The sequence below is a fragment of the Eucyclogobius newberryi genome, unplaced genomic scaffold, assembly GCF_026437365.1.
Source record: "Eucyclogobius newberryi isolate DKJ021-1_F unplaced genomic scaffold, fEucNew1.0.hap1 SCAF_9, whole genome shotgun sequence".
NCBI classification, from domain to species: Eukaryota; Metazoa; Chordata; class Actinopteri; order Gobiiformes; family Gobiidae; genus Eucyclogobius; species Eucyclogobius newberryi.
Window position 1 is genome coordinate 34,012,672 of NW_027316532.1, and position 27,464 is coordinate 34,040,135.

The 27,464-nt window shown below is 40.7% G+C and overlaps 1 protein-coding gene across 1 annotated transcript; it reads right to left on the reverse strand.

Annotated features, from left to right (window-relative positions):
• Window positions 1–607: 607 nt before the first annotated feature.
• unc13a (unc-13 homolog A (C. elegans)) lies at window positions 608–26,533 on the reverse strand. The gene is made up of 41 exons (XM_072437834.1): window positions 26,396–26,533; window positions 24,816–24,845; window positions 24,626–24,725; window positions 23,549–23,666; window positions 23,065–23,188; window positions 22,801–22,983; window positions 21,501–21,530; window positions 21,202–21,397; window positions 20,271–20,390; window positions 18,521–19,318; window positions 17,203–17,296; window positions 16,409–16,455; window positions 16,224–16,302; window positions 15,943–16,017; window positions 15,644–15,863; window positions 14,606–14,833; window positions 14,386–14,527; window positions 14,144–14,313; window positions 13,944–14,059; window positions 13,047–13,210; window positions 12,807–12,960; window positions 12,655–12,723; window positions 12,274–12,363; window positions 12,062–12,196; window positions 10,967–11,100; window positions 10,800–10,885; window positions 10,303–10,429; window positions 10,118–10,214; window positions 8,498–8,641; window positions 8,333–8,410; window positions 8,146–8,223; window positions 7,975–8,063; window positions 6,730–6,876; window positions 6,446–6,569; window positions 3,953–4,009; window positions 3,784–3,864; window positions 3,525–3,672; window positions 3,175–3,231; window positions 1,372–1,464; window positions 969–1,128; window positions 608–900 (listed from the first exon to the last, which is right to left on the reverse strand). The coding sequence occupies exons 1-41, from the start codon at window positions 26,415–26,417 to the stop codon at window positions 612–614; spliced, it is 5,493 nt and encodes a 1,830-aa protein (XP_072293935.1). The 5' UTR covers window positions 26,418–26,533; the 3' UTR covers window positions 608–611.
• Between the last annotated feature and the right edge of the window lie 931 nt (window positions 26,534–27,464).

The window sequence follows — 27,464 nt, forward strand, 5'->3', positions numbered from 1 at the left end:
GGGCGCACGAGACAGAAGGCATCGGGGCATTAGGCAGTGTGCTCTGTTACAAGTATAGACAGACGACATGAAACTCCTCATGTACCAAATGTAAAAGCATAAATCTTTTATAGCATTTTGAAATCTGTCTTAAATATAATTTCTCTATAATAGATATTATTATAATATAAATTATTTAATTAATATAAATATAATCTGGAAGAAAGAGAGTGTTAATCATTTCACAATTGAAAATGATAAATAAAATGGTGAGAGACTTTTGGAATGTAAGAGACTTTTGGAATGTCTGAAGCCTTGCAGCTTTTGTCGGTCATTAAGACAGTTTGACCTTTAGTGCTTCGGGTGGATCTTGGCATCATTAATTATCTTTTGGCACTTGTAGTCCCTTCTGAGCAGCTGCAAGACACAAATGTGACAAGAAATTCTAAATGTGGGGGGGTCGGGTCATATGAGACATAGAAAGGCGACTTCAAATATCAAATGCACTTTAACATAATGCTCTGTTTACTTTGATAAATGTGTTTTATCTGTGCATGGAAAAGGGCAGTGGTTTGCAACAGCTCGTATGAGCTCTAGAGGGCAGTATGTAGCGGTGTAATATCCTGTCTTCCTTAGCTGCGGCCTTCCTCTGCTGAGCGTTGGTCTGATTTGAGCTTAACAAACTCTTTGGCCACATCGTCGTTGTTTCGCTGGGACAGGATGCGCAGGACAGTGAGGCCTGTCTCATCCATGTTGATGCGTTTGCCCAGCGGCAGCCAGCAGGCCACGCTGCCTTTAGAGGCCATATCTTTGAGCTGCAGGACGGCCATGCCCACTGTGCGATCCTCACGGGCAAAACAATAGTCCTTCACACAAACCTGCAGCTCGTAGCACTCAGGGCCCACTTCATTACTCAGAGTGCTGCAGAAGAGACAGATATTACTTTGGGATCAACATTACAAAAGGGAATTACTTAAGTCAACACTTACAATGTGAAAGTTTCATTGTATTTAGGAGCCCAGCTGTTGTTCTTTGACTTGGTGGCATACTTCCTCTTTTTGTCGCTCAGATGAGGCCCAATAATATAGACCTCCACAAATGGCCTGAATATTCCCTGTGTCTGCCACCTCAGGTCATTGGCAGCGACAACTGTCACAGAGAGGAAATGAGAAGGAAGACAGAGGGACGGTGTGGGTGAGCGAGAACAGAGAAGAAGAGTGATGTGTGAAAATGAGCAGCGAAAAACAAGGACAGAAGCCACACATCTCTGCAGGCGCATAACATTCAATGCTTAAATAATCCAGTCATAATTGGGCGTCGAAGATTTTCCCCCTAAAGCCTGATTGTTTGAATCTATACCAAAACAATAACTATTTTTTTTTAGTTTTTTACCTTTGACTGTGACCTTGTGTTCTCCGGTGCTGGGATGTGTGAAAATCTCCACATGGATGGACACCTCTCCAACCGCGTCGTCGACACCTGATCCTGGTGGAAATGGAAAAAGATTTCAATAATCACGTGTTGTCCTGAGACCATAGAACTCCTTGGATCCTATGCATGCCATTCGGAGATTGTTCATATGAATCCCACTTATCTTGATAGAAAGCATCAGCAGAGACTCTTTAAGTAATCACTGTTTATCAGGAGGACCCAATAAAAGGTAGTGAAGCATGTAAAATGGCAGACAAAGCAGCTATGAGTAGGTACAGTGTATCTCCTAAAGCTGAAAACTATAATATAGTTTGTATATGTCAGACAGTAACTGTTCCTACTCATAGATGGTTGATGTCTGCCAGGATGCAAGGGTAAATTCAAGTTTGAATGAATCTCCTAACAACCATGTCATGCCATTAGGGATCTAGAAAGTGGGAATGATGTTGATAAAATGCTTTAATAAAAGCGTCGCTAAAAGATTTTCTGCATGACATAAATAAAGTTCTATGATATCACCAAGAGTTTGCTGAATGAGAGGTTGAGATTTTTTGCTTGGGATATTGAGGCAGATGGACATGTATTGCAAATGTTTTAATTAGTGTTGTCACTCTGTCAACTGCATCTTTGTGGCAAGGACCAGCAGCCGGTCGACATGAGAGTCTTCTGTACTAGCCACCCACTAAACAAGGTGTCTGTTCCTGGCATGCAGCTCTCCGGGCAGCAGTTCGAGATCCATGGTCTCTGTGCCAACACGACCAAAGAGAGCAGCAGAGTCCATCTGGCCTCATCTCGTCTATGAGGACATTCACCAGAGATGAAAAACAAACTTTCTGATGAAGAAGTAGCTGTGTGGAACCAAAAGCAAGGTACACACTTCTATTCTTGTACGTTTCAAATACCGGCTGGCAAATGTCTTTTGAATTTCATTACACCCCGACGTGTATCTACGGCATTTATAGTCAAGCAGATGAAGCTATAAGCCCTTTGTTTTGTCTGCATGGAGGACTGAACTACATTTAGCACAGCAGTGCCTAAAATGTTGCAGCCTATTTTTTCTTCATTAATGAAGCATATAAATGTGTGATGCTTGGTCATGTTCCTTGACATTAACATCAAGTGACAAATTGGATCACATGACCTGACAGCATGTTTCTGATTGGCTGCTTTAGGTCAGTCTGCTGTGCATGAGAGCTCAGAGTGCCTGAACAGCAGAGCAGCAAATACAAGGGATTTCCCCCCCCCCCAAATATCATCAATATGTGTCTTTTTTTTTTACCAGAAAAAACAAATATTTCATCATCTTTAGTTAAAAGAGGTAAACGCCTGGTGTCTGCAGTCTCAGACACATAGTCTGTGCCCAGTCGCTCTCGGCCCACTCCCACATTCATGCGTGCTGGGCCCTGGGGCTTTGAGTGATTAGGATCCCTTTACACTTTAATGCATTTCTCCTCTTTGTTCTGATGTCCACACTTCATGCTTTGGTCTGCCCATACATACCCCCTTAAGTGTATGTATAGCGTGCAGTACCATTCACACAGACATCAGTGTGTACGTTTCATGCACCAATGCATAAAGTTAGTGTCTTCATCGTAATATGCATTTTAAAGAGTGAAAAAAGGGGAAGAATGTTCAATAATCTGTTGACATGAGTCAGGCAGGAACACCAGGATGTTCATGGTGGGGTGGAGGGTGGAGGGGCTTGGGCTTTGGTCTGAAGGTTTTATCTTCAATGTCTCAGGCTTTTTTCCTTGTGTAACATACCCTTGTCTGGGTAAATATCCTCACTACTGGTGAACCTCACCCCCTTCCCGCCGAACACTGGCCCACAGACGGGGCAGAGCGGCAGAGCGGACACAGAGAGGAGACACACGGACATACATGAAAATTACACGTAAAACTCACACTCATATTGATATTTTGTGTCATTAAGGGGTGCACATATGTTTATGTTTTTATCCTAACACAATTTCTACTGTTCAATGTGGACCAATTTAGTGACTTACAGTTACAAAATGTCATTATGTATTTAACTGTGATGGGGGAAACAAACTAGAAGTGAGAATATAACTGCAAAAAATGTCTTTGAGTGGGAATGATTTTGACTGCATTACCTTGAGCGTTTTGTGATTGGACAAAGGTCTTTACAAGTTTGTCTGTAGCCTGAGTGTAGAGGGACAGAGCGTAGTGAAGGGACAGGAGATCAGGACTCTTCTCCAGGAATGTCTTCTTCAAACCCACACCACCAGCATGGAAGTATTGCTATGAACACAAAAAGAAAAAGAAAATGTGAATAACTTTACACATAGTTATTCTGTCAGTTTCTAACATCAGATATACTGAAATATGAGTTATTATTTAGTTATTTGTAACCTTAATGGTGTCCAGAGCCAGCTCAATAACAGCACACTGCTTCGGTGTGAGAGCCTTGGCCTCCTCCCGAACCATATGTTCCTAAAAGCCAGAAAATGCAATTAAAAATCAGCCATACAGTTTTATATTTTCAGCAGTGGCTATATAACCTTATAATGGCAAAACCAACCTTTAACTTGGACAGTTGCCCGAGCTCTTTGGCAGCATTAAAGATGAGCTGTGTTCCCTGAAATGTGAAATAGCCAGAGATAAAGGGAGAGACGGGGAGAGACAGACAAGAGAAATAAGCTGTTATTATCATTAAAATGACTGGAAAAAAGTTCAGCGTCACACAGAGGACAGCGACATCTCTGACACACGTTTATATAACCACTCTAAATGTATTTATGGTTGTCAAGGTATTTTCTCCGTCGTTCCACCACATTACACTGCTGAACACATCCACACACACAGAGACATCTCGCTATGAAGAAAAGGGACAGCGCCTCAGCTCATTGTGTAGGAGAGGTAGACACAACTGATGCATGCCCACAAGGCTCAACCTAAACACACAACATGTAACTATATGGTGCGTGCTACATCATTTTGGAGTCGGTACAGAAGTTGTGAAAACAATACAGTAAAAGTGTATTGTAGAAATGTTGTGTGTGACTGTCAAAATTGTAGTTGGCCTCTCGTATAACAGAAGATATGCATAAAAGCAAAAGTGAAAAAATATATGTTCCACTGCTTTGTTTGACAGGAGAGCTGGGAGAGAGACCAAGACAAAGACATAAAGTAGAGACGAGACATATTAATCTGAAGGTTTAGTCCTTACATCACTGTGAGATGCGCTCTTCAGTCTCCCCTGGAAAGAGAGCATCAGGTTATTATTGTAAACAGAGGACAGTCCAAGTCTGGATTCCCTTCAACATGCAGTACATGCAGAGCATGTACAGCAGAAATAAGTCAGAGGTCAATATTTGGTTTGCGATAACCTGAACAATATACCAGACACAGCAAGATGATAACATTTGAGTTGGCATCTGTGCGACAGCAAACTGTTTTCCTTACACAGATCAAATCTATCAGATACCAGTTGTGTCACTTTATATTTGGAATTAGCTAGCTAATTATTCATATCAATGCTGACATCAGTCAAGCCAGTCAAGCTTTTATAGAAGCAAATGAATTAGTTGGAATTAAGGTAAATGCCAAAAACTAAAAAATAAGTCATAAATAAAGTCAATTAAATGTATTTTCTATTCAACAACAAAACATCCAAGTCAAACCACAACAGACCGACAGTCTGCAGAGAGACATACAGTACAGGGTTGTACAGTATACTGAGGAGACTGCGCTGTTGAAATAGATCAGATGCAAGCAACAAACCCACAGGAAGGCGTAAGAGGCAGGACACAGTTCAAACAGAGAGAGAGGAGAGGAGAGGGCAGAAGGGAGCAAAGGTCTATATCAAACCACTAAAAGATTCATCCCACCAAAGTCCAGGTAAAAGGACACACTGCAACGCAATAAGGAGAATGACCACTTCCTGTTTGAAGCAGTGATGGGAAAGAAGAGACAGTAGAGGTAGACATTCATTGGTGGAGTATATTAAGGGGCGGGACCTATTAGAACCAGTCAAGAATGCACCATGCTTCTGTCTCGACACAAGAGAGACAGGACTGGACGGAGACAAGAAGGTAGAAAGATAATTAGGAAATAGAACATTGGGGGTGAAGAGGTGTGGAGTGGGGTAGTACTCATAAATAAATAGAGGGAGACTTGCAGCCATATACAGCAGAGAAACCCAAACCACCGTAGACGGACAGACAGACAGACACGCAGGAGTGATGTACTTACAATCATCTGTGGAGGGAGAGCGGTGGGAGCAGGATGTCATAATAATCACAACAACAACAACCAGAGAGAAGGGTCAGTTAAAATGTAAAGAGCCCCACATCAATCAAGAAATACATGTTTGGGCCCAAGTCAGAGGCGACATCGCACCAAATTCCTCTTTTCTAGCTTCATAAAAGTGAGCGTTATAGCCAATAGGTCGATTACAAACGATCTAAACTCCCTTCTCACTGCAGTGCTGTGATATGAGGCTCTTTCAATAATAAATAATAAACACAAATAAAGACACGGAAACCCAAAAGAAAGGAAATTAAGAGGCTGCTTTCCATGTATGTGTTTTTTAATTGTTTTTTTGCTTTTTTTTTTAACAGTGATTCAGGCAAATTGCTGCAGCAGGTTTGTCAATATAAAAACAAGATCTGTCCATACTGAAGAGCAGCCACGAGTTAGAATGATATGGTGCACTCCTATTGTCAGTATTTTTTTGTTTTTATTGCTTTGCTCGGTGAAAGCTCTTGAGGCGTTGCTGAATATAATGTGTGCGGGGGCGGAGATGCGAGCATGATGCATGAGAGATGATGTAGAAGCAGTTTAATCCTCTGTCAGCTGCTGTTTGCTTATTGAGATGACAACTAGGAACAAGAAACATGTCTGCCTTTAAAATCTAGATTCCAGATCTCTTGATGCAGTTCGTGGAGTTTGAGTGTGCTTTTTTAAATTGTTTTATTAAAGAGTTTAGCCAGCTAGCAATGATCCAATCCAATGTAAAGTGATTTAATTTGAATCTGATGTAATGATGTAATGACAGTGCCGAGGATCTCACCGTATGGTCGGTCAGCGGAGGCAGAACGATGGTCTTCTCCATGGTGTTCATGACCAGCTTCCACAGCTCCTTCAGCACGCGCTTGAGCACCGTCTTCTCACAAATCTTGGCAAACAATGTCAGGCTGCCAAGATAGAAAGAGCGAACACAAGATTGGGGAAGGAAAAGACGACGAAGGATAAACAAATCAAATTGAGTTAATATAACAAAACCAAACTGTTATGTTTATACAGTTGGGAAGGTTTTCAAAGCTAAAATAAGACTCTGTGGGTAAATGGGCTCACTTGCTGTCCAGGAACTCCATGATCGGCTGGAGGACGTTGTCGGCGTCCTGGGCCACACTGCTGGCGTTACCCACGTTAGAGGTTCCCTTGACCTGAGCCAGGATGTCTCCCATCTGCTTCACATTCTCCTCAATGTGGGGCTGGAAACTAGACAGAAGAATTCAAGGAGCATTTAGTCAATTCAGATGTGAAATCCATCGCAAACATCATCCGTCACCAACTCTCCAGCTTCTTACAAACAACAAATATACTGATAGTCCTCATTCATTTCTGTTGCTTTGAAATATTTGATTTCAGTCTGGATTGTTTACTCAAAGTTCAAGTAGTCTATCCACTAGTTCCAATCTCCTAAGTTAAAGATTTAGGCGTCATACTGGACTCTACTGTATCATTCACAGCTCACATCAATAACACCATTTGCACAGCCTTTTTTCATTTGTTCACGATCTCCCGACTCCACCCATCTCTCACCCAACACTCCACTCAGGTCCTCGTCCATGCGTTTGTCACATCACGTCTGGATTACTGTAACGCTCTCGTGTCTGGCCTCCGTGTAAAACTCATCCAGCAACTTCAGCATATCCATAACTCGGCTGCTCAGGCTCATCACGTAAACACAATCTACTGAACACGTCACACTGGTTCTCATCCAACTCCACTGGCTGCCCGTAACCCACGGCATCCAGTTCAAAGTCCTTCTCCTGACATACGAGGACCTCCACAGTCTGGCCCCCTCATACTTGTGTGCCCTGCTCTTCCCGCTCTGTCCGTTCTTCATCTGCTCATCTTCTCTCAGTCCCTTCTGTTAAAATGCTCTCTGTGCTCTCAAACTCTGGAACAGTTGACCAGTTCATCTGTGTCAGTTGGACTCTTTGGACATGTTTAAATCACAACTCAAGACACACCTCTTCAAATCTGCATATTGACTACAAACATCTCGGACTGAAATGTGTTTTACTGCTGCTTGTTTGATTGCGAGGTGCACTTGTGTGTCCTGAAAGGCGCCATCAAATAGAAAGAATTATTATTATTCATTTATTATTGTATGGATTCCATATAATGTGAGTTTAGAGTCTTTTTAAGCATTTTTTTCCTCTTTGGATATTTTCAAGTGATTTAGCAGTGATTTAGACCTGGAATAGTCCTGTTATAGTGTGTGTTGTGTTGTGTTGTGTTTCTGTGTGTCTGTTGTGGTGTGTGTGTGTGTGTGTGTGTCTGTTGTGGTGTGTGTGTGTGTGTGTTTACCTGACCGCAAAGACTCTGCTGAGGTCATCCATTACATTATTGAGTTTGACCTGTAAATCTTTGAGGATGTCACTGGCCTCGACACACAGCTGATGAAAAAAAGATACAATTCATATAAACTGTGTATAGTATTTACTATTAAGAATGTTACATATTAAACTGAATACTGACATCTTTTCCACCCATTGCTTCAAACATCTTCTCCAGCTGGACCCTCAGTTGTTGGATGTTGTTAATCAAAATGCACGGCTATGGACCAAAATCATAGCGTCATTTTACATTTGAGTTCAAAATCTCCTAATAATAAATAAATAATAATAATAAAACAGTGGAACTGCTACAGATTGGAATCACTCACCACTTTCTCCATCGTGACATAGTTTGGAAACAACCTGGAGATGACATCGCCGTAGGACAGAAGTACATTGCTGATGGTCTGTAAAAGATTAGGAAGAACATTCATATGATTATCCACAATATTTCTAAAAGCTTCTCAAACTCCATCCGTGCATCTTCTAAGTACCTTGGCAAATCTCTTCATGTAGTGTCCAACTATTTGTGGATCCGGACATTCTAGTTTCCGAATAATCTCAAAGCTCTGATTGAGCTGAGAAAACACATCCACCACTGAACATGAGAAGAGCGCATGCTCTGAGGTCACCTGGAACTGTGGGCAGAATAAACATGACAGATAAGAACTGTGAGAGCGGCACATTCGATTTAAACATTTCTGCTCCAGATAAAACGAAATCTTCTATCAATTTAAGATGGATTCAAATAAAAATCTTGAATTTAAGACTTTTCTGTGCTGCCCGGTGGCACAGGGCACATATGCCAGGCTCCATGTGCCGCCGGACGCAGTGTCGGGAGTTCAAATCCCGACTGCGACATTTACTGTATGTCCTCCCCTCTCTCTCATCCCCCATTTCACGCTTCCCTCCCAAAAAATGTCGTTACTGCCTGCCACTATATGTAACTGAATAACTAAATGCATGCTCTGAGGACGTAACCTCTGGGTGGCTCTACCATTTTTGAGCTATTTTAATCGTGGAGCACTGATATCTTTGTTCTGCCAAGCGCACGGAGCCCTGAGACGCACAGAAATGGCGGCCTGCAGCTTGTTAGACGGCTCTCCGGTGACAGGCGAGAGCGCTGCTGTCTGTCTTGTAATTGGCTACAGGTTTGAGTCTGGAATTGGCTTCAGGTGTTCAGGTGCTGTTCTGGAGAGTCTGGTTGATGAGGCGAGGACGGTTTTTCTTGCTGTGAAAACTTTAGAATAAACGCATATCCTGCTGTCAAAAAGGTATCGCTCCATTCTACATCATCTCCTTCAGCTAGTTCTTTACACCTACAGGATGTTTTGAAAATAACTGAATAACGGCTTATTATTCTTAACTTGGATTCCACTTTTAACTAATAAAGATGCATCTAATATTTCTTTTTAACCAATCTGGCCCTCGCACCCGACAAAGCAACAAGGCATTTTTGACCATAAGCGGATTATCTGTCTTTACTTTTTGTATCAATAGAATAGGGATGTCAAGATTGTTAAGTTAATTTATAGTCGTGATTATTTAGGTCACAATACAATTAACTAAACAAAAAAATGTAAATAATGATGACTATTTTTGATGCAACTTTAAATGTTTTTTAATTTGGTCTGTAGATCAAAAAGACAATCTAAATATGAAGTATTTTTTTAACTGGCTATTTGGTCACATTTACTTTATTTTGTGATTCAGATTTCATGACGCTAGTTTCGCAAAAACTTGAGGAATTCTAATTGTGAATAATTGTTTTTTTCTCACAATAATCGCAGCAGTGAAATCTGATATCATGACATATCTACAACATAGTGAATACAAAGCAGTTTTGGATATAAACGGACACACTTCCTACAGCTTAAATTGCCATATCTTTCACGAATGTATTAGCTGTTGGTCATAAATATTTCCTTTGAAGCGCAGACAGCAGAGTGCAAATGCATGGACAGTGTGGGGGTCGGAGGAGAAATCATTTTGGCTCATAAAAGGAATCTGTCAGAAATGATGTGATATATATTATTACATTTGGCAGAAGAACTTTCTGAGCTCAGCATCTAAAGCAGTGAGGAGAAGATAAAGTAGTGCAGATGTGTTTTTACCCCATCCTTTTTGTCCCTCTCCAGAGCGCCGTGCAGAAAGTCACGCGACACCTCCTCGTTCTCGTCCAGCCACTGAATGACGAAAGGTTCAAACCACCTGTGACACACGGATCAGTGATTGCGACCGTCACGACGATTAAAAAAAAAAAAAAAAAAAAACAGATTCAGAAACGTTTTGTACTCACGCGGGATACTCGGGCACTCTGCTTTTGAAAAACGGCAGGTCTTTGCAGTATTCATTGTACAACCACTTCACTTTGAAATGCAGGTTCATGTAGTCGGCGCTCTTGCACAAGCGATTCTTCTCGTGTTCTATTTAAAAAGGAAAATAACTGTAATACACCTTATAATATTATATATATATTAATGACGGCCCAGTCAGGCTCGCTCAAATCCTTATGTGACAATGTCCCTGTTTCTATAATAACTTTGTGGACAGCGACAGTGAATCTCATCTACAAGTAACTGTCTTAGAGATGAGAAGAGATGAGGACACCAATTTATAATAACTACACCTTAACTGGCCTCAATAGTTTAGTAGTAGTTCATAAAGGCTGATTCAAGCTTTGTAACTACTTAAGGAATACTTAGGTAGTTACTAAGCCTTAATCATTCTTACATTGAGTATTTGTTCACGCTTTATCAAGGCTAAATGTATGAAATAGGCTTTGTTTGTCCTTACCCTCCATTGCATACTTCATATCCTGAGCAAACAGGTTCCACATCACTTCAGCACTGATTTTACCCACATTAAGTTCTTGTGGGAATCTGGAAAGAAAAACAAAACAGAATACATTGTCATGATATGTATGAAAAATGTAAAGAGAAAGGCAAAAGTGGCAATCTTACTGGTTGAGACAGGGAGTATATGAGTTCTTGTCTTCTTCTATGATGGAGACAATTAGCGTGATCAGTTTTGACCAGAAGTCGAGATTCTTGATGCTGGGCCCTTGTTCCTCTGGGGGAACTGCGCCCTGTTTTGCCTGAAAAACAAAACTTTATTTAGGTGCAAACGTCCTGGTATTTTTTCACTTTTAGTTGAGAATTCCCTCATTAGAGATTTTCCACTGCAGTGTATTTTCTTTCTTAGCCTAAAAATGTCAAATGTCAAAACGATCCTTGTGAATTAGCATAAGATTGTGTGCTATGAAATAGATAAAAGCATCGCAGGGGATGAAAAGTGAAAAATGATCTTGCAGAGACCAAATAAAGAGATGTCCCTCAGGATGACATGTTTAATTCAAAGGAGAGCGCTTATTTGAAATCCTCGAGGGAGTCTGTGCGGGACTTGTGCTTTAATGAGGATGTGGAGCACTTTAAGAAATCCCTGGTGAAATCCACAACAGAAATTAAAGAGAGCAGCCAACAGGGACTGTGACTTATTTGATTACACAAATATGTGCTGTGGAAGTTGTACAGTTGACAGAACAAACTGTCATCCAGGCTATATTAATAATCATTATGAAGCACTAACAATTGAAAATATGTGAGCGTAGCTATGTAACAAAAATGCCATTTTACAATGCATTATACTGTCAATTCAGTCAACAAAAGGGACTGTAGTGTAAACCAGATTATGTAAATGTTTAAAGTAAAATAGGGGGCAGTTGTGACAGCCTGCAAAATACAAGATTCAAAATTAAATAAGATAAGATAAGATAAGATATTCCTTTATTGTCCCACATGGGGAAATTTCATTGATGCAACGCAGGTAGATACAGAGGTAGATACAGAAGAAAAGAACAGATCACTTAATGTGTTATAGGAGTGTACTACAAAACACTAGGAAGGGTATTGTTAAAGAGATTCAACTCTAAATAGTACTGTTATGGAGAGGCAAAATAAATACTAATTAAATGAATAACTGATTGTGCATCGTGATTGTGAACCAGACTGTGTTCCTATGACGTGTAACTACATACATCACATTTACTATTAACTTACCGGGTCGGTCTGATACTCGCGGCTGTACAGCTCGTGGCAGTTGTTGAAAATGTACTCGTATGTGGAGTTGAGACAGGCTTTTACACAGTCTTTCACGACCTGACTGGCTCTGGGTGGCGACTGAAGCTCTTGGACCTAAAATGACAAAAGGAAGCGGGCGTGAACGAGCACGAAGGGGTTCTTCATTTGGAAACTGTTGAGGTGAACTGTACCTTCATTCTGAAAAATGTGATACTGGTGAGGAGGTCCACTGTGGACTTGAGGTCTTGGAGCCTCTCAGGACTGCTGGCTGGGAAATTATTCTGCAACGAGAGAGAAAAAACAGTGTGATATCCCAACCACCTCTGTTTGTGTGTATGAGCGCGCTTTTTCCTTTTATCCTAGAAGTGGGAGCTATCCTTGCCACGCAGTTATTAGTGTATGGGAGGACTGTGTCTCCAACAGGAAACGTGTCTGCACATGCTAAAGAGAAGATGTCTGCAAAATTAAAACACTTCACTGCACAATACATTAATAGAATAAGTGAGCATCCCAAAGTAAAGTAAGAAAATAATAATAAAGGGCAAGGATTAGTGATTAAAACGCTTTCTTACTCTGTACATGGACAAGTCAATCCTCAGCGAGTTGTGCAGTTGATCTAAGAGCTTCACAAATCTTTCTTTCTGTAAAAGCCCAAAAAAGTAAACCATATTAATGACTGCAGGTAATAAATGATATGATGACATATAACGTTGTGTAAACTTACTCCAAAATTAGAGGCAGCAAATCGATCCGAGGCTGACACATTGTTGGTGGCCTGTGTGGTGTGAGCATAGTATGCGTTGATATTTGCCAGCAGAGTACTCATTACTGCGGGTACACCGGGGCACATGTACTTGGATGACAAGCAGGCAAAGTGACTGCCATAAAGACAGAAATAATAGACATGTTATACTGAAAGAAAGCAGCGATCACAAAACAATAAGGAATGTGCAAAGAAACACACGTCATGGCCTGATAAATGGACTCCACTCCATAACGCATGGCGAATTCATCCACGATCTCCTGGGGAGTCTCCTCAAAGTACACCTTCCACGCATCATCACCTTTAGCATCAGGGATTTTCACCACACCATTATTCTGGATATCCGTTACATAGTGGAAGAGGTTCTGTAGAGGAGGAAATGAGAGGTGTTTCATGGGAGACTCAGAAAGGAGACAATCTATTTAAAATCATTTAAAGTTTATGTGCAGATGACTTTCTCATAGACTCACAAAGCAATAAAGCTCACTCAGAAGGACTGCATTAGGTGCTGCCTCGGTTCACAAGCTATTATGCATTATGCTGCAATAAACATTTAATACTGGCTGAGTGGTTTATGGCCGTCTCTCTGTAACAATAACAGTGGTCTTTTATTGTTCAAGGGCCACTTCTGGTGAGTAATTGGTTTAGTGAAGAGTTCAAGCCTGTGGAGACCCACGAGTTAGTAAGTCTAAGGACTAAGACATTCAATTCTTTCTTATATATGATTGTTCATATAATTTATGAAGTAGTATGTCAAGTAGAATCAAAATTGTTACTGGTACACAATGAAATGTAATTTTCAACAGAACTAATAGGGAAATTTATCCTCTGCATTTGACCCATCCCTCATTGCCACTGGGATGTATCCTCAGGAGCAGTGGTCGGGCCCATCTCCACATCTGTGTGTTAGGCCTGGTCAGGTCTACCCTAGCTGGAAGATTTTGTGATGGCAGAAAAGTTATATTTCTATGTGATATTTTACAGTAAACTAAAAGAGTATCGAGTTGTGATAATAGTTTCAGGATTAGTAACTGGGTATAGACTTTCTGTCAGTAAAGAGCTGTTGTAATATTGTAATTGCTTTACTCATACACTTACCTCATGCAAGCAGGTATACTGAACATGATATGGAGCCACGGTCTCCTCTCCTTTGATCTCAACACTGATGTGCATGCGTATGGCCCCAGACACAGCTGATTTGTCAGTACGTTTATCTGCATAGAGCAAACATATAACAATTTTAATGACTTAAATGTATACACAGCTTTTGGAATGATGAAAGTAAAATATCAAATTACCAAGATTGTACCACACGTCCATCTCTCCACTCAGAGTGCGCACTTCGATGATAGTTTGGCCGAGGAAATCATCGGATTCTCTCTTAAATTTCTGCTTCACACGAGACTTTATATCATCATCCTCGTCCCAAACTCTCACTTTGATGCGGTCTGATGAGTTGTGACACTCACTGCAACACAAAATAAGGCGGTTTTGATGTTGTATTGATTTAAATCCGAGATAGAAACAGAGTCGCACTTACAAATTGAATGTTTCCTCCCAGACCGGGTTAAGATTGCCGTAGATGGTCTTGGTCCTCTTCTTGGTCTTTCCCACTTGGACGGTGACATAAGGATCACTGGAGCCAGTTTTGTCCTTTGCTTGTAAACCCTGGGCACATAAAACTGTGGAAAGACAAAAAAAAAGAAGTCTGTTTTTATATTGCCGAATGTTTATTTGACATGAATAGAACTCTTTCTTACCTGTGATACTGATTTTAGCCGACCACTTTGAGGTTCCGTCAAGTACGCTCTGTTTTATCTGCTTCATTTGTGTGACGTGAAGGGCTTTGACCACGGCAAAGACTTCTTGAATCAGCTCGAAGATTTCAGGCTTGTTTCGCTCTCTGATCTTCATGCGGTCTTTAAGCACCATTATAATGTTCTGGGTACGATCTTCTGCGCCGTGTTTGGAGCTCTTCTCAGCCGCTCCTATTTTCAAGAAGGACACAGCAAAGTGAGAGTTCTTTCTTACAACGTTATGTTCCTTGTTAAGGCTGGAAATCTAATAATGAACATATTAATAATAATCAACTCACTAATAAAAGAAAATGTGTACCAAGGCACATTGACCAAATAAGCGACTATTCTAGCAACTAGAATCTTCTAAAAGTACCGTAATACTTTTTTGTTATGCATGCCTTCATAGTTTTTTCATAGTCCTGATGTAGTCCTGATGTTTGGTCCTGTTCTAGCTCTGGGACTAAATATGAGCAGTAAACCTGGAGTATAGACAAGACTGAACCAGTTATGATGTGGACGTGTTTTCAGAATCAGAATCAGGAAGGGTTTTTCACAGCCTTAATGAGTGAGGTTGAGAAAGAAATCCAGAATCAATAATTGCATAGAAATATATTTGCTATGTACAAAATGTTGTACACTATACACTCATTTTACTATCTTATTTGAAATTGGCTAAATGCATTTCAAACCCTAAACTTCTTTTGAGCATCGTGGACTTGAAGTTAGTATTGTTTTCTATTGTTTTTGGTATTTGAATAATGCCATATTAACGCAATGCCTCTTGTAAATTATCAACTGAACTCAAAAAAAAATATAAAGATTCATAAAATCGATCATAAAAATAAAATCGATCATAAAAATATAAAGATTAGTTGGGTTTGTATCTGACATTTGTGCAAAAATCTGTATCCAACATTAAGCAGTTGAAAAATACATAACATACACATCAAATGTACACTTTTCAAGAGTAGTGTAAGAAAAGGTACAGAGGATTCTTACTTTGGAGACAATCTGCGTTGAGTAGATCTTGGCACTTCTCGTGACATTTGACGCCGCACTCGGTGCAGCGCATGCCCTGGCGAGCGATGCCCCACAGCAGTCCCTCACACTCATAGCAGTACGTGGGAGTGGTGGCGGTCCACACTTCGAAATTGTGCGGCGTGGTGCAAGAAATGGGATATATCAGAGCCTGTAGTGTCTTTTTATAGACATGACTCTTCTGCACATGAGGGAAACTTGTTAGTGAAATTTGTGCATTTGAAGCTTTGAGAATGAAGCTTTAGTTGGCGTAAACTGACCAGTTCTTCATTGTGCAAAGTGCTGGATGTGAGAGCTGAGGTGATGCCTGCCTTTCTGGAGTTCTGAACCAAAGACTGTCAAAGGGAGAGAAGAGGTTAAATACTCTCTCTAGAACTCAAAGAGAATGAGAAACAGCAGTGTACACGGTATGTCTGGTAAAATGTTAAACTTTGCTCACCATAGCCTGGAGAAGATTATGAAAGGGGATGAAAACAGAAAAAAAATGTGATTTTACTTATTGACAATAAAATATGGTAAAACAATATTTTGGTTGACTCACCAAGTCTCTGACTAGAGGCATAGCTTTCCTCTTCCTGAGGTCTGGCATGCTGTCAATACTATACAAAGCACCGCCCATTCTGAAAAATGTGAAAACAAAATTGCAAAAGGTGGATAAGATAACATTTGTTGGCTTAGGAGTGAATGTACCATTGATTTTGGAGTAATACCTTCATGCAGACTTACCCTGCTGATAAAAGTAGAGACGCAATGCCCACAGATTCTCCCCGAGCCTACAAGAAAACAAAGATATGAGAACAGACAGAAAGGCCAAAGGATCCTATTTGCACAGCAGCTGCCAAAACAGCAACAATGCCTTTCTAGTTTAGTGCATCAGTGCATTTTGAGACTAGACCTGACTAGACCACAAATACACAACACAGACAACAAATAAAAGAGTCTTAGTGTGAGAGATTAAAGCTGTGATTATTGCCACCAGTACATCTACTGATGTTCATGTAATGATTCATCAGAATTACACAGTAATTGAACGACTCTATGTCCCACTGACTTAAATAATGAGATTATCAACGGACAATTATAACAGGACACACCTAGATCAGGGAAAATACTATGGCACAAATATGCAACATCCTGCCATCTCCAGCTAGATAGATTTTATGTGACAAACACGCATTGGATATGATTCACACAATATCTATTATATGTACACAGTGCTGGCCACACCCACCTGAGAGTCGGCTCCAGCCACAGAAACGACAACATGCAAATTGCTACGGGGACAGCAATAAACTGAAAAGAAAACAATGAAAGGCAAAACAACACAAGGGATAAACCTACACATTTTACATTTACAATCACAAAAACAGAATCACACATTAGGACTGAACTTAACATGCAGGTTATTAAAAGAATAAAATATGGACAGAACAAACAGAACAAACTCTTTACTACTCTATCTATTCTCAGTGGAAAGACGGCAAGTTCTCATGCAAAGAAACATTAGAAACAAAGTGTACCTCTTGGAGCTGGAGCCGCACTCTGCTGTAGAGTCTTAGCCAATTAGCCTTGGCTCTTGCATGACCAGGCGCCATCATTTCTCTTCTTGGGAAGCTGTGGAGACGTCGACAAAGTGCTTTACCTTGAGACCATGGTCAAAAAGAATCTTCCATTTTACCAACCAAGCTATAGCTAATTTAGACGTATAGAGTAATAACATATTTTTTCTTATTTGTGTTTGCTTTTTGTGACAACCAAAGAAAGTAATTAGCCATTAACTTTGGATAATAGTCAGACCCATTTATCAAGGCTTGGGATGGAACTGAAAGTAAAGCGCAGGCCTGTCATAACACTCATGTAACAGCATTGTTTGCTTTGGCAGAGATAAGAAATTCTAATATTCTGATATAGTTTGAATGCACACTGCAGCTACTGCTAACGCGCCGAGCATCTCAAACACTGACGAAGAGGCTCGGCTGATAATTAAAACCTATGACAGAGAATCTATTTGGGGAAAACCTTTAACAATAAACTTTAAAAGCCGGGAACGAGTCAGCTCTCTTGTGGTAAAGGCCATGGTTACGAAGCATTTTGTCAGTTATATTGTCAATTACACTGTTAATGCAAATGTTCTTTCATATCGTGATAAATGTTTAGGACATGTTGCCCTAACTGAAAGTACACTAATTATTTCTGCCTGTGGTGAGATTTACATAAATATATCTATCTATCTATCTATCTATCTAACTAACTTATTTAACTGCTCCAACCCTGCTCCATAAATGCAGGGCATCAATAAATGTAAAATATTGCACAGACTTCAATATAAAAAAACAAAAATCAAAATCAAAACAACAAAATACTTTTTGTAATCAGTTCACCTTAATGTGACCACTGTACATCACTGTAAAAAGACTATTTAACCCATTTATTTTTAACCTGTTTGACAACTACCTGCTTCTTTTGGGAATTCTCCTTCCCTCTCGTCTGTGCCTGAACTGCCCGCAAGGACTCACAATTGTATATGGAGCGATTATTGCCCAACAAAAGCTACAGTAACATTATGTCAGACAGTCATTGTACCTGAATTTAAGATGTGGTGTACCGGACTGACTAGTCTACTACATATGAAGATGATCCACTATATGATGAAGTCGCCCCTTTTGTCACCATATGGCAACCCGTCCTAGATCATTTAAAAATTGATTCTAAAATGTAATTGCTTCTAAACATTTTCACCTTTTCCCTTGCCCAAAGGTCTTTTGATTTTGTTATATTGTCAAATGTGTTTCAATAGTAGCATTTAAACTTTAAATACAGTTAAATTAAAATCCTGACCTTGGCAAAAGGGGCTCCTCCTCTGGCTTCTCCTCGACCATTGGTGAAGCACACTCTGGTTCTGGAGGCTTATCAGGCGGGTGGGGTTCTTCTGGGGTCACAGTCGATCTGGACTCATCCTCCACATGTTTACTGTCTACCGCTGGGACCTCTAAAGTAACTGCAGTAGTTGTTGTAGTCGTGGTGGTACTTAAATCTGACTGTGTTGTTGTAAACATAGGCCTGGAAGTATCTGTGGTGAACGGAGGCATTGTATCCTTTTTTGTTACTTGAGGTAAACCCATGCTTCTACTTTGGAGTTGGGCTTGGTCTTGTGAGGGTCTGCGCTGATGCAGGGATGTCTGTTTTTCTAGTGGTGGCCTTGTGGAAGACAAACCATCCGAGGAGGGCATCAAACTTTGAGCGGTGCTTGTTGGTGTTGGCATATATGGTGCTTCTTGGGCTTCAGTAAAACTAGTGACCTCCTCATCTTTCTTATACACCACCTCCTCTTCCTCATAGTTATAGTCCCCTTCTTCTCCATAAATATCTCCTTCTTCATAAAGTGCTCCCCCTTCTCCTCCATCTTTGATATATCCTCCCTCGTCACTATAGACACCCTGTGCGTCGTCTCCTTCCCACACCGGGGAATCCTCTTTGCCGTAGCTGACAGAGGAGTGGCAGGAGTGGTAGGAATCATTCTCATCGTAAAACTCAGAGCCCCGTAAGCTCACTCCATCCTCTGGGACAAATTCCTCGCTGAGCTGGGAGCTGCCTCGACTCAACTCGCCAGAAGATGCATATCGGCTGTCTGTGGGGCTGAAAAGAGACAGATTGTACATTTAAATATAGTGAAGAAGTTTTCCATATAGAGCTTTTGAAATTGTATATATGATGCAGGTAAGTAGGAGAATAATCATTGGCAAAACCATTTAAAACGTCCAATTAGATCAGTATCATCCAGGGAGGATTGGATTTGAGAACTACGGTAAATAATACTTATTCTATGAATCTTTATATATATTTATGAATGAAACACTAATAAACACAATAACATAGAGTAACAATTACAAGCCACAGAGACGTACAATAGCACAATGGCACTGCAATGTACAGTATATAGACACAATTCACATCACTTTAAATAACTTTAAAAAGGTCTGTCAGAGCAAATTGCCCCAAATAACAACCAAAAAGTACCATTTTATATAATTTATAAAATGGAAAAGTCGATGGCTCTATTTCTTCACCCAACTCAAAGCATCTGTCCTCAAAAGGCAAAAGAAAATCAAAATTAAGGTAATCTGTCGAGGGCTCCCTGTAAGCGTCTCATTAGTGGGCTGAAAGTAGAAATTAACAGTGCATAATTACCAAGTGCCCCTGAAAAGCCAGGGTTAACGGAATGACGGGCTAATAAGTGGCTGTCAAGACAACAAAGCTACACAGACATTTTCACACTTAAATAATCTCTGTTACATAATATGTAACAAGCAAGCATACAATTAAGTCAACAAAAGGAGCTAATAAACACTTTCTAATAAATAAGATAACATTAAACTACCTATTTTCTGTACTGTAAAAAGCAAAAATATGCATATTCAATTGAGATATTTAATATACATGTAGAGAGAAAAAGAGGGTATGAGCGCATGCAAGCAACAGCGAGCGAGGAGGACGGGACAAGTCCATCACTGACGTCACAGCGGGACGGAGTCACAGGCCGGAGCAGGAGAAGAGTTTGGAGAAGAGGAGGTACTGTGCAGAGACCCACCTATCGGACAGCGAATGCCTACTGTCTAGAGAATATTGACGACTGGTGCGCCGGCTTGACCCTGAGCCTGAGTCCATATCGCTGCGCCCATTGGTGGCCGAGTCTAAACTATCAAAGTGCCTGGTGGCAGCGGCAGAGCAGGTGGGGAGGAAGGAAGAGGCAGGAGTCAGTACAGCTCAGAGCTTTGGTCTGCTTTGGTCAGAGTGAGACATAATCTTGAGCAAAGACCTCGCCAAAATGAGAGTGCAACAGTTGTGGTAACTGGATTTTTAAAGAAATTATACTTGAAATTATACTCGAGTTATCGTATACATGTTTGAAAAATGTGTTCAATGTAAAAACAAGGAGTTAAAAACACTTAACAGCTGTTTTAGTAGTAAAAAATAGTGCAGCAATAAGCTATAATAAGTAGCAGCCGCAGCAGTCATAGAAGTGGAGATATATTTTGTGTGTGCTACATATACAATACAATTTTAGTACATTAAATTACTTTATCTTTTGCTGACGTATTTTTCAATGGATTTGATAGGAAATGTAGGTTATATGAGCACAAGAAAAAAGGAAATGTAGGTACTACTTGAATGTGTTTTTGTTTGTTTAGTTTATCATTTTAAACTGAATACCAAAAGGCAGCACTGTCCATAATGACCATGCATGCACTCTTACACTACTCTTACACAATAACCACAGTGGCCCCATCTACACACAGCCTGTATACAAGAAGAAGCAGGCTTGTATACACAGAAGCCTGGGTTAATCTCTAGGGGAGGAGAGCACAGTGGGACATGTTAAAAAAACACACACACATCATAACAACACTAACCACTGGGGCTTGACTGTACCATAAAATACGCTTAAAGACAACTCTCTACATTTGTGTATTCCTGAAGAACTTTGCACGAAGGAAAACAAACCCGCGGCCCATTCGTACCTGAGAGCTCGGTGGTCGTAGTCCAGCTCGCGGATGTCATCGCTGTAGGAGTGTCCGTAGTGCTGGTGCCTCATGGGATACTGGTGCATGGAAGCGTTGGGCTGCGAGGTGGTGTAGTATGGAGGAGGGATGCTGTTACTGGTCTCGCTGCGGTAGTCACTGTCCCTGTCGTCAACTGCACTGTCAGGGTCATCGTCTAAGGGAATGAGCAAACGTTTATGAAAATATACGTTACTTTCTCATAGTTTGTGGGGAGAGTAACTTGAATTTTCGACTAAGAGCGCATGGCTGAAACTTACTTTGTTGATCGCCCCAGAGACTCCAATTGCCTGCAAGGATATAAACAATATAAAACAATTCACTATAAACAATTCAGGTTTGGGGATTTGAGAGTTTGAGACCATATCCCCAAATCAAAAGCTTAATTAAAGGGGCATCACATTTTCAAAACATCTATTGTACAGGAAGATGGCATAAAATGTTCATGAAGAGCAGGATTTTTTTAGCAATAAAAATAAAGGGGGTATTTTAATTCCAATTAAGATAAGATAACCTTTATTTTCCCCACAGAATGGAATTAATAATGTCAAAACGCACAGTTCAAGATCAGCAAGAGAATAGAAATTTGCAATTAAATGCAAGCAAATTATTTTAAGAGTCTATTGAGAGAGCACACCCCATGAACATTGATGTTTGAGAAAATATTGAAACAACTAATGCAAGACTCTTATACATTTCAGACATATAGAAGTGCAAGATTTTTCAGAGAACATTCTATTATCTTTCTACAAGATTTCTGGGGACATGAAACGTCACCTCGCTGGGGGGAATGAGCCTGAGCTTGTGCGGGAGGTTGAGCGCTACCAACTAGATATGGTCGGCCTCACCTCCACGCACAGTTCAGGCTCTGGGACCCATCTCCTCGAGAGGGGCTGGACGCTCCACTTCTCTGGTGTTGCCCGCGGGGAGAGGCGGCGGGCTGGTGTGGGCTTGCTTATAGCTCCACACCTCAGTTACCACGTGTTGGAGTTCACCCAAGTGAACGAGAGGGTCATGTCCCTACGCCTTCGGGTGGGGGACAGGTCTCTGTAGGTCACTGTTGTGTCGGCCTATGGGCCTAACAGCAGTGCAGAGTACCCGGCATTCTTGGAGTCCCTGGGATGGGTACTAGACAGTGCACCGACCGGGGACTCCGTTGTTACACTGGGGGACTTCAACGCCCATGTGGGCAATGACAGTGACACCTGGAGAGGGGTGATTTGGAAGAACGGCCTCCACAATTTGAACCCGAGTTGTTCAGTTATTGTACTTCTGTAAGAAGCAGACAGACCAGTGTGTCTCAACTCAGACAACTCAGCGTATGTCAGCTCACATTCATCACACATGTAGCACTTCTAAGTCATTCTGGTGCTCAGACAGGCTTGTTGAAGTGATTACTCAAATCAACTCTCCTCCCTCCTGCCTCTGCTTCATCTATCAGGCCAATTTCTGCCTCCTGTCTGGCCCTGTTTTTGGTCTCGGGAATAAGAAGTAGAGTTGGGTGAGAGAGAAAGAGACAGACTTAGTCAGACAGGATAAGTCTCACAAAGATATACTTACAGCACTGTGTGGATGGAGCGTGGAGGGGCCTTTCCTGTTCCTCCTGATACTGAAAAACATTCAAGGGTGATGAAACTTGAAACTTGAAATAAAAAGTGTTAATAATCCTTACATCTTGGTCCCTCATTGCATTTAGCTGTTCAAGTTTCTTTGCCCAATAGCGAGCCTCCTCTTCAGGAATGTCTACAAACACATAATATACAGGTAATTGTAAAGATTGATAATGGTAAAATGTATTTTATAGGATGAAACAGATTGTCAAACCTAAAGGCAGTTCAAATCGTGTGTCCAGCAGCAGTCTGTGAAATGTTGGGTCTTTTGTTCCACAAATTTCATTTTCAGACATGATCGCATTAGAATCCAAAGTCAGCCACTGACCTGGACCCTCCTGGAAAAAATTAGAATAAAACATGGCACATTTGGGAGTACTTGGTCATGCTTGCTACAACAACTATGGGCCAGAGTGGAAAGCATATGGTGATCAACAGTGAGTAAAGGAGACTTTTCAGAGGTCTCAAACATGGGAGTTACCAATAGCTCAATAGCTCTCCATCCCAGTAGTAGTTCTACATACTGCACACATATACACTATAATGTATTTGAATTACAAAGGAATAGCATTCAATTGTGTTTACATGCAAATACTGAATACAACGCAATATTTCAATTATTATTACAACTACAATTATACAATCCTGACTAGGCAACATGAGTTTGATGGGAATAAAAGGGGGACCAGACAGTGTACCTCATTAGACTGCCGTATGCTGCTCAGGGGGATCCATAAAGTGCCCACCATGGTGTCCCAGATTAACCCCTTATTCCACACCTCCACCGTGAGGCCCAGATCCAAGCGGTTTATTTCACTGCAGTTAAAGAAAACAATAAGTGCGTTAGAGAGAGAAAAGAGAAGAACTTAATTTGAAGTTTAGCATGTCATCTATTGAATATGACCATGGATGTACACATACACTATTATTCTGCTTTGTGATGAGCACGTAAACATGAGCTTGTTTTACAATACCTGAACAAAGTAACAGGCCAATCCATTGAATAGCATCTACGTGCAGGGCTGTTTAAATTCAAACTCTGATCACTGCAGAACATCTCATAAAACATGCTACACACTAACAATATTCACAGTGCAGAGACAATTTGGGTTATTTGTTGTTCAATATGTTGGGAGGTTAAGGTTTTATTGTCTTAGGTATATTTGCCCGCTGCATTTGACCCATCCTTTAAATCAGGGGTGGGCAATTATTTTCCTCCGAGGGCCATATTCGAATCCAGGCAAGTAGCGGAGGCCGGCCCGCCATCATTGGTGTGAAAAAAGAAATTCCCAATAATTAAATATCAAATAAAATATCACTTTTCTGTCAAATATAGGCTATTGAATCTATTATTTAATTTATTCACGTCATAGGTATTAAGGATACACGTGCAGACAGATGCCTGAGGGCAAAAAAGGAAAAAATAAATAAATAAATAAAAATGTTGTAGTTTGCCCACCCCTGCTTTAAATCCACAACCTAGCCACTCTGCCACCGTGCTGGATTTATAAGATAAGATAAGATAATCCTTTATTGTCCCACATGGGGAAATTTCATTAATTAATGTATCTATTGTTTGATTTAAAACATTCACCATTACTATTTCTTCCACCCCTCTTTGCACTGTACAGAACTATTTTATAGTACGAGAATACGAGAAAATATATCCAAAAGAGGTACAAAGGTTGAAAGAAAGAAATGGGCTACCTTAAAATACACCTAATATTCCACAGTTTAAACTCATACCATCATTGTGAAATCTAAAGAAGACTTACAACATGAAGTCCTGCTCCCAGCTCGGCTGACTGCCACGCACCGCAATAGTTGTGCTTTTGACATTCTGCACCTTCAGTGTCACGTACGTATTAAATTTCTCTGTAACGTGTGAAACACAATAAGAGCCATTCAGTAAGATTTGTTTTATCTTGTTGTCTCAGAAGAAACAGAATTAAGTTCACAACAAACCTTGTGGTCCATCAAGCTTGCCTTTTTTTACTGAAAGATATAAGCAAAAACAGAGTCACATCTTAAGCAACTTATATCAGCCGCGCATTTCAAGACACAGCAAAAAAACAACTGACTATTACCAGGAAACAAAATTTGTAATGTACATAGTCTGTTAAGACTTATGAGGCAAACAACATGTGGTCAAATAGACTCCCAAAATAGAACAAAATGAGCTGAATAGCGTGATGCTGCCACTGATTATTATTGTATATGGTGCAATTAAAACAGGAAATACTCAATGCAGCAGAAAAGTCTTAACCCCGAAGGAGCTGAAATTCCCCAAAAGTACACAAGTAATTCTTACATTTTAAACAGACAGATGCATAAGACTGCTGCCATCACTCTCTCTCTCGTGTATACTCTGCCTCTCGCCCACTCTGAGTGAGACATGCCCCTCTGCATCCCTCACAGGCACCAGCCTCCCCATGATGCCATGATGCCATGTGGTGAGTGTGCACATGTGCTCCCCTTCCATCTCTTCTGCTTGTGCTCAATTAATCTCTCCATGAAGCCGGATGCAAGCAGAGCGAGTGAGCTGCATCCCCAACACTAAAAATAACCACTTGAGTGTGACAGCGAGGGGGAGCCAGAAAGAGAGGGAGGTGCGGTGGGCACTTCCAGATCAGGCTTATAGGAGCAGACTGACACTACTGCAAATACAACACAAAGGAACAACTGAAAATAATAAGCAAAATGTACTATAGTTGTTCATGCTTATTTTAGTCATGTAAGGGGAAAGAATTTAATTGAGATCAAGATACGCTTGCATAAAATACATGTCATTGATTTCAATGGCCTGGATGTCAGAGGTTTTCACTTACTCATTCACATAAGAAAATTGGTAGTTTAGTTGAGTGTATGTCATCTACGGTAAGTTGACCTCTGACCTCGGAGCAGATTCCTCTAAACATGCTTTGCTGTTAATGAATCAACCAATTTGTGGTCGAAATATCACACAAGCTTAAATCACAGTGGAATCTATAGGAAATGTAAAATGGAGTAGTTATACACTCACTGTAACTGTCATTGCAGTAGAGACAGAGACAGGACAGAAATAGCCAAGCAAAATCCTTGTTCAGGTTTTATGTCATATCACATCACATCAAGAACTCCTAAAACACAAGCATTATGCAAACACATTTGAGAGAATATCCATATTTTAGAACAGTCCTAAAGCAGGAGGCTGGGGATGCCATGTAAGATACTGAGCCAAGAACACAACGACAATAACATGACACATTCTTTCTTCTTTACGTTTCTAGGAGCCAGTCACGATCAGATTGACCACCACAGTCTACAGTGTCAATTAAGTTATTTCTTTATTTAGCTTATGTCATAACAGACGTGTCATTAACAGTAGACATTGGCCAACAAGTGACAAACACACACAGTAAGATACAACAATGCTCTCCGGTTGTCACTCTTCCATATTGCAAAGCTTTACAATCAAGTCCACCTCAGACCTCAGGATTAAGAACTTATTGACAGTGGACTGGGCTAAATTGATAAATCCATGTGAAGAGGGCGAATTTTCTTACCTCCAACACAGAGCAATGACATCTCTTAAGAGGCCTTTAGTTGTCGGTTCCAGCTTCTAGACCAGCTCTTGGCAGCAGGCTAATTAGTGCAATTTTCAACCAAAGATTTGAATGGGTGGGCTTAAAAATGGACCAGCCTTGATGAACAGAGAGGGCTCGATGAAATATGGGTTATGCTCGTTCAGTTTGGACTCGTTCTCTAGTATTTTTGGCGCAGTTTGTATGTCTGCCGTGAGTCCTCGGCTGGGCTTTGGGTCTAGTGATGGGGTCCTCCTGTCCGCTCCGGCTCCAGCCAGCGCACAGCCATCTTGTTCAGCCTCCGCTCCTCGCCCGCTGCTGATGGGAGTGACGCGGCCCCGGGTGACGTCAGGCGGCTCGTGCAGGGGGCGGGGCTACAGGGATGTGCGCTGCGGTGACCAATGGCAGCCGACATCCAGCAGCTGCCATGTTCTAACTGTAATATTTAACTTTATCTGTAATAAAAAAGACTCTGAGTTTTTACATCTGATGTCCGTTTTTAGGTAATAAATTCCTCTTTCATAGCACAGTATTATGCGTGAGATAAACACAAATAATGATCAATGAGTGAATCCACAGTGTATTGACATCATGGATTTATTCAACCCAGATTGACAAGCATTATGCATAAAACTTATTCTAGAGTAGTGCAGTGTTTTTAGAAATATTAATTTCCGTAATTGACGGGGGAAATGTCTTGATGCAGGTTCTCTGTATTATTAGAACACAATAGGCTTAGTATGTCAATCAGGCCTTTCGTCCGCCGCAATTTATCCATCCTCTAGCTTATATATTCTAACCCATTAGTAGGGCCCCTTGTTTATTAATACTAATGAAATCACGGGAATACACCATTATCATCTGATTATCTTTATACAATGGTGTGTTAGGAAAAGGAATATAACATGGCACTTTTACGGTCCATTATGATAGTAGATGCAGATAGTTGCCGCCCTCTGTTGGTGTATCATGTTTCTTTTTTTTTTTTTATTAAAACCTCTCACTTGAAAAAGAATTACAAAACGAACTAGATAATATGCAACAGAAGAAC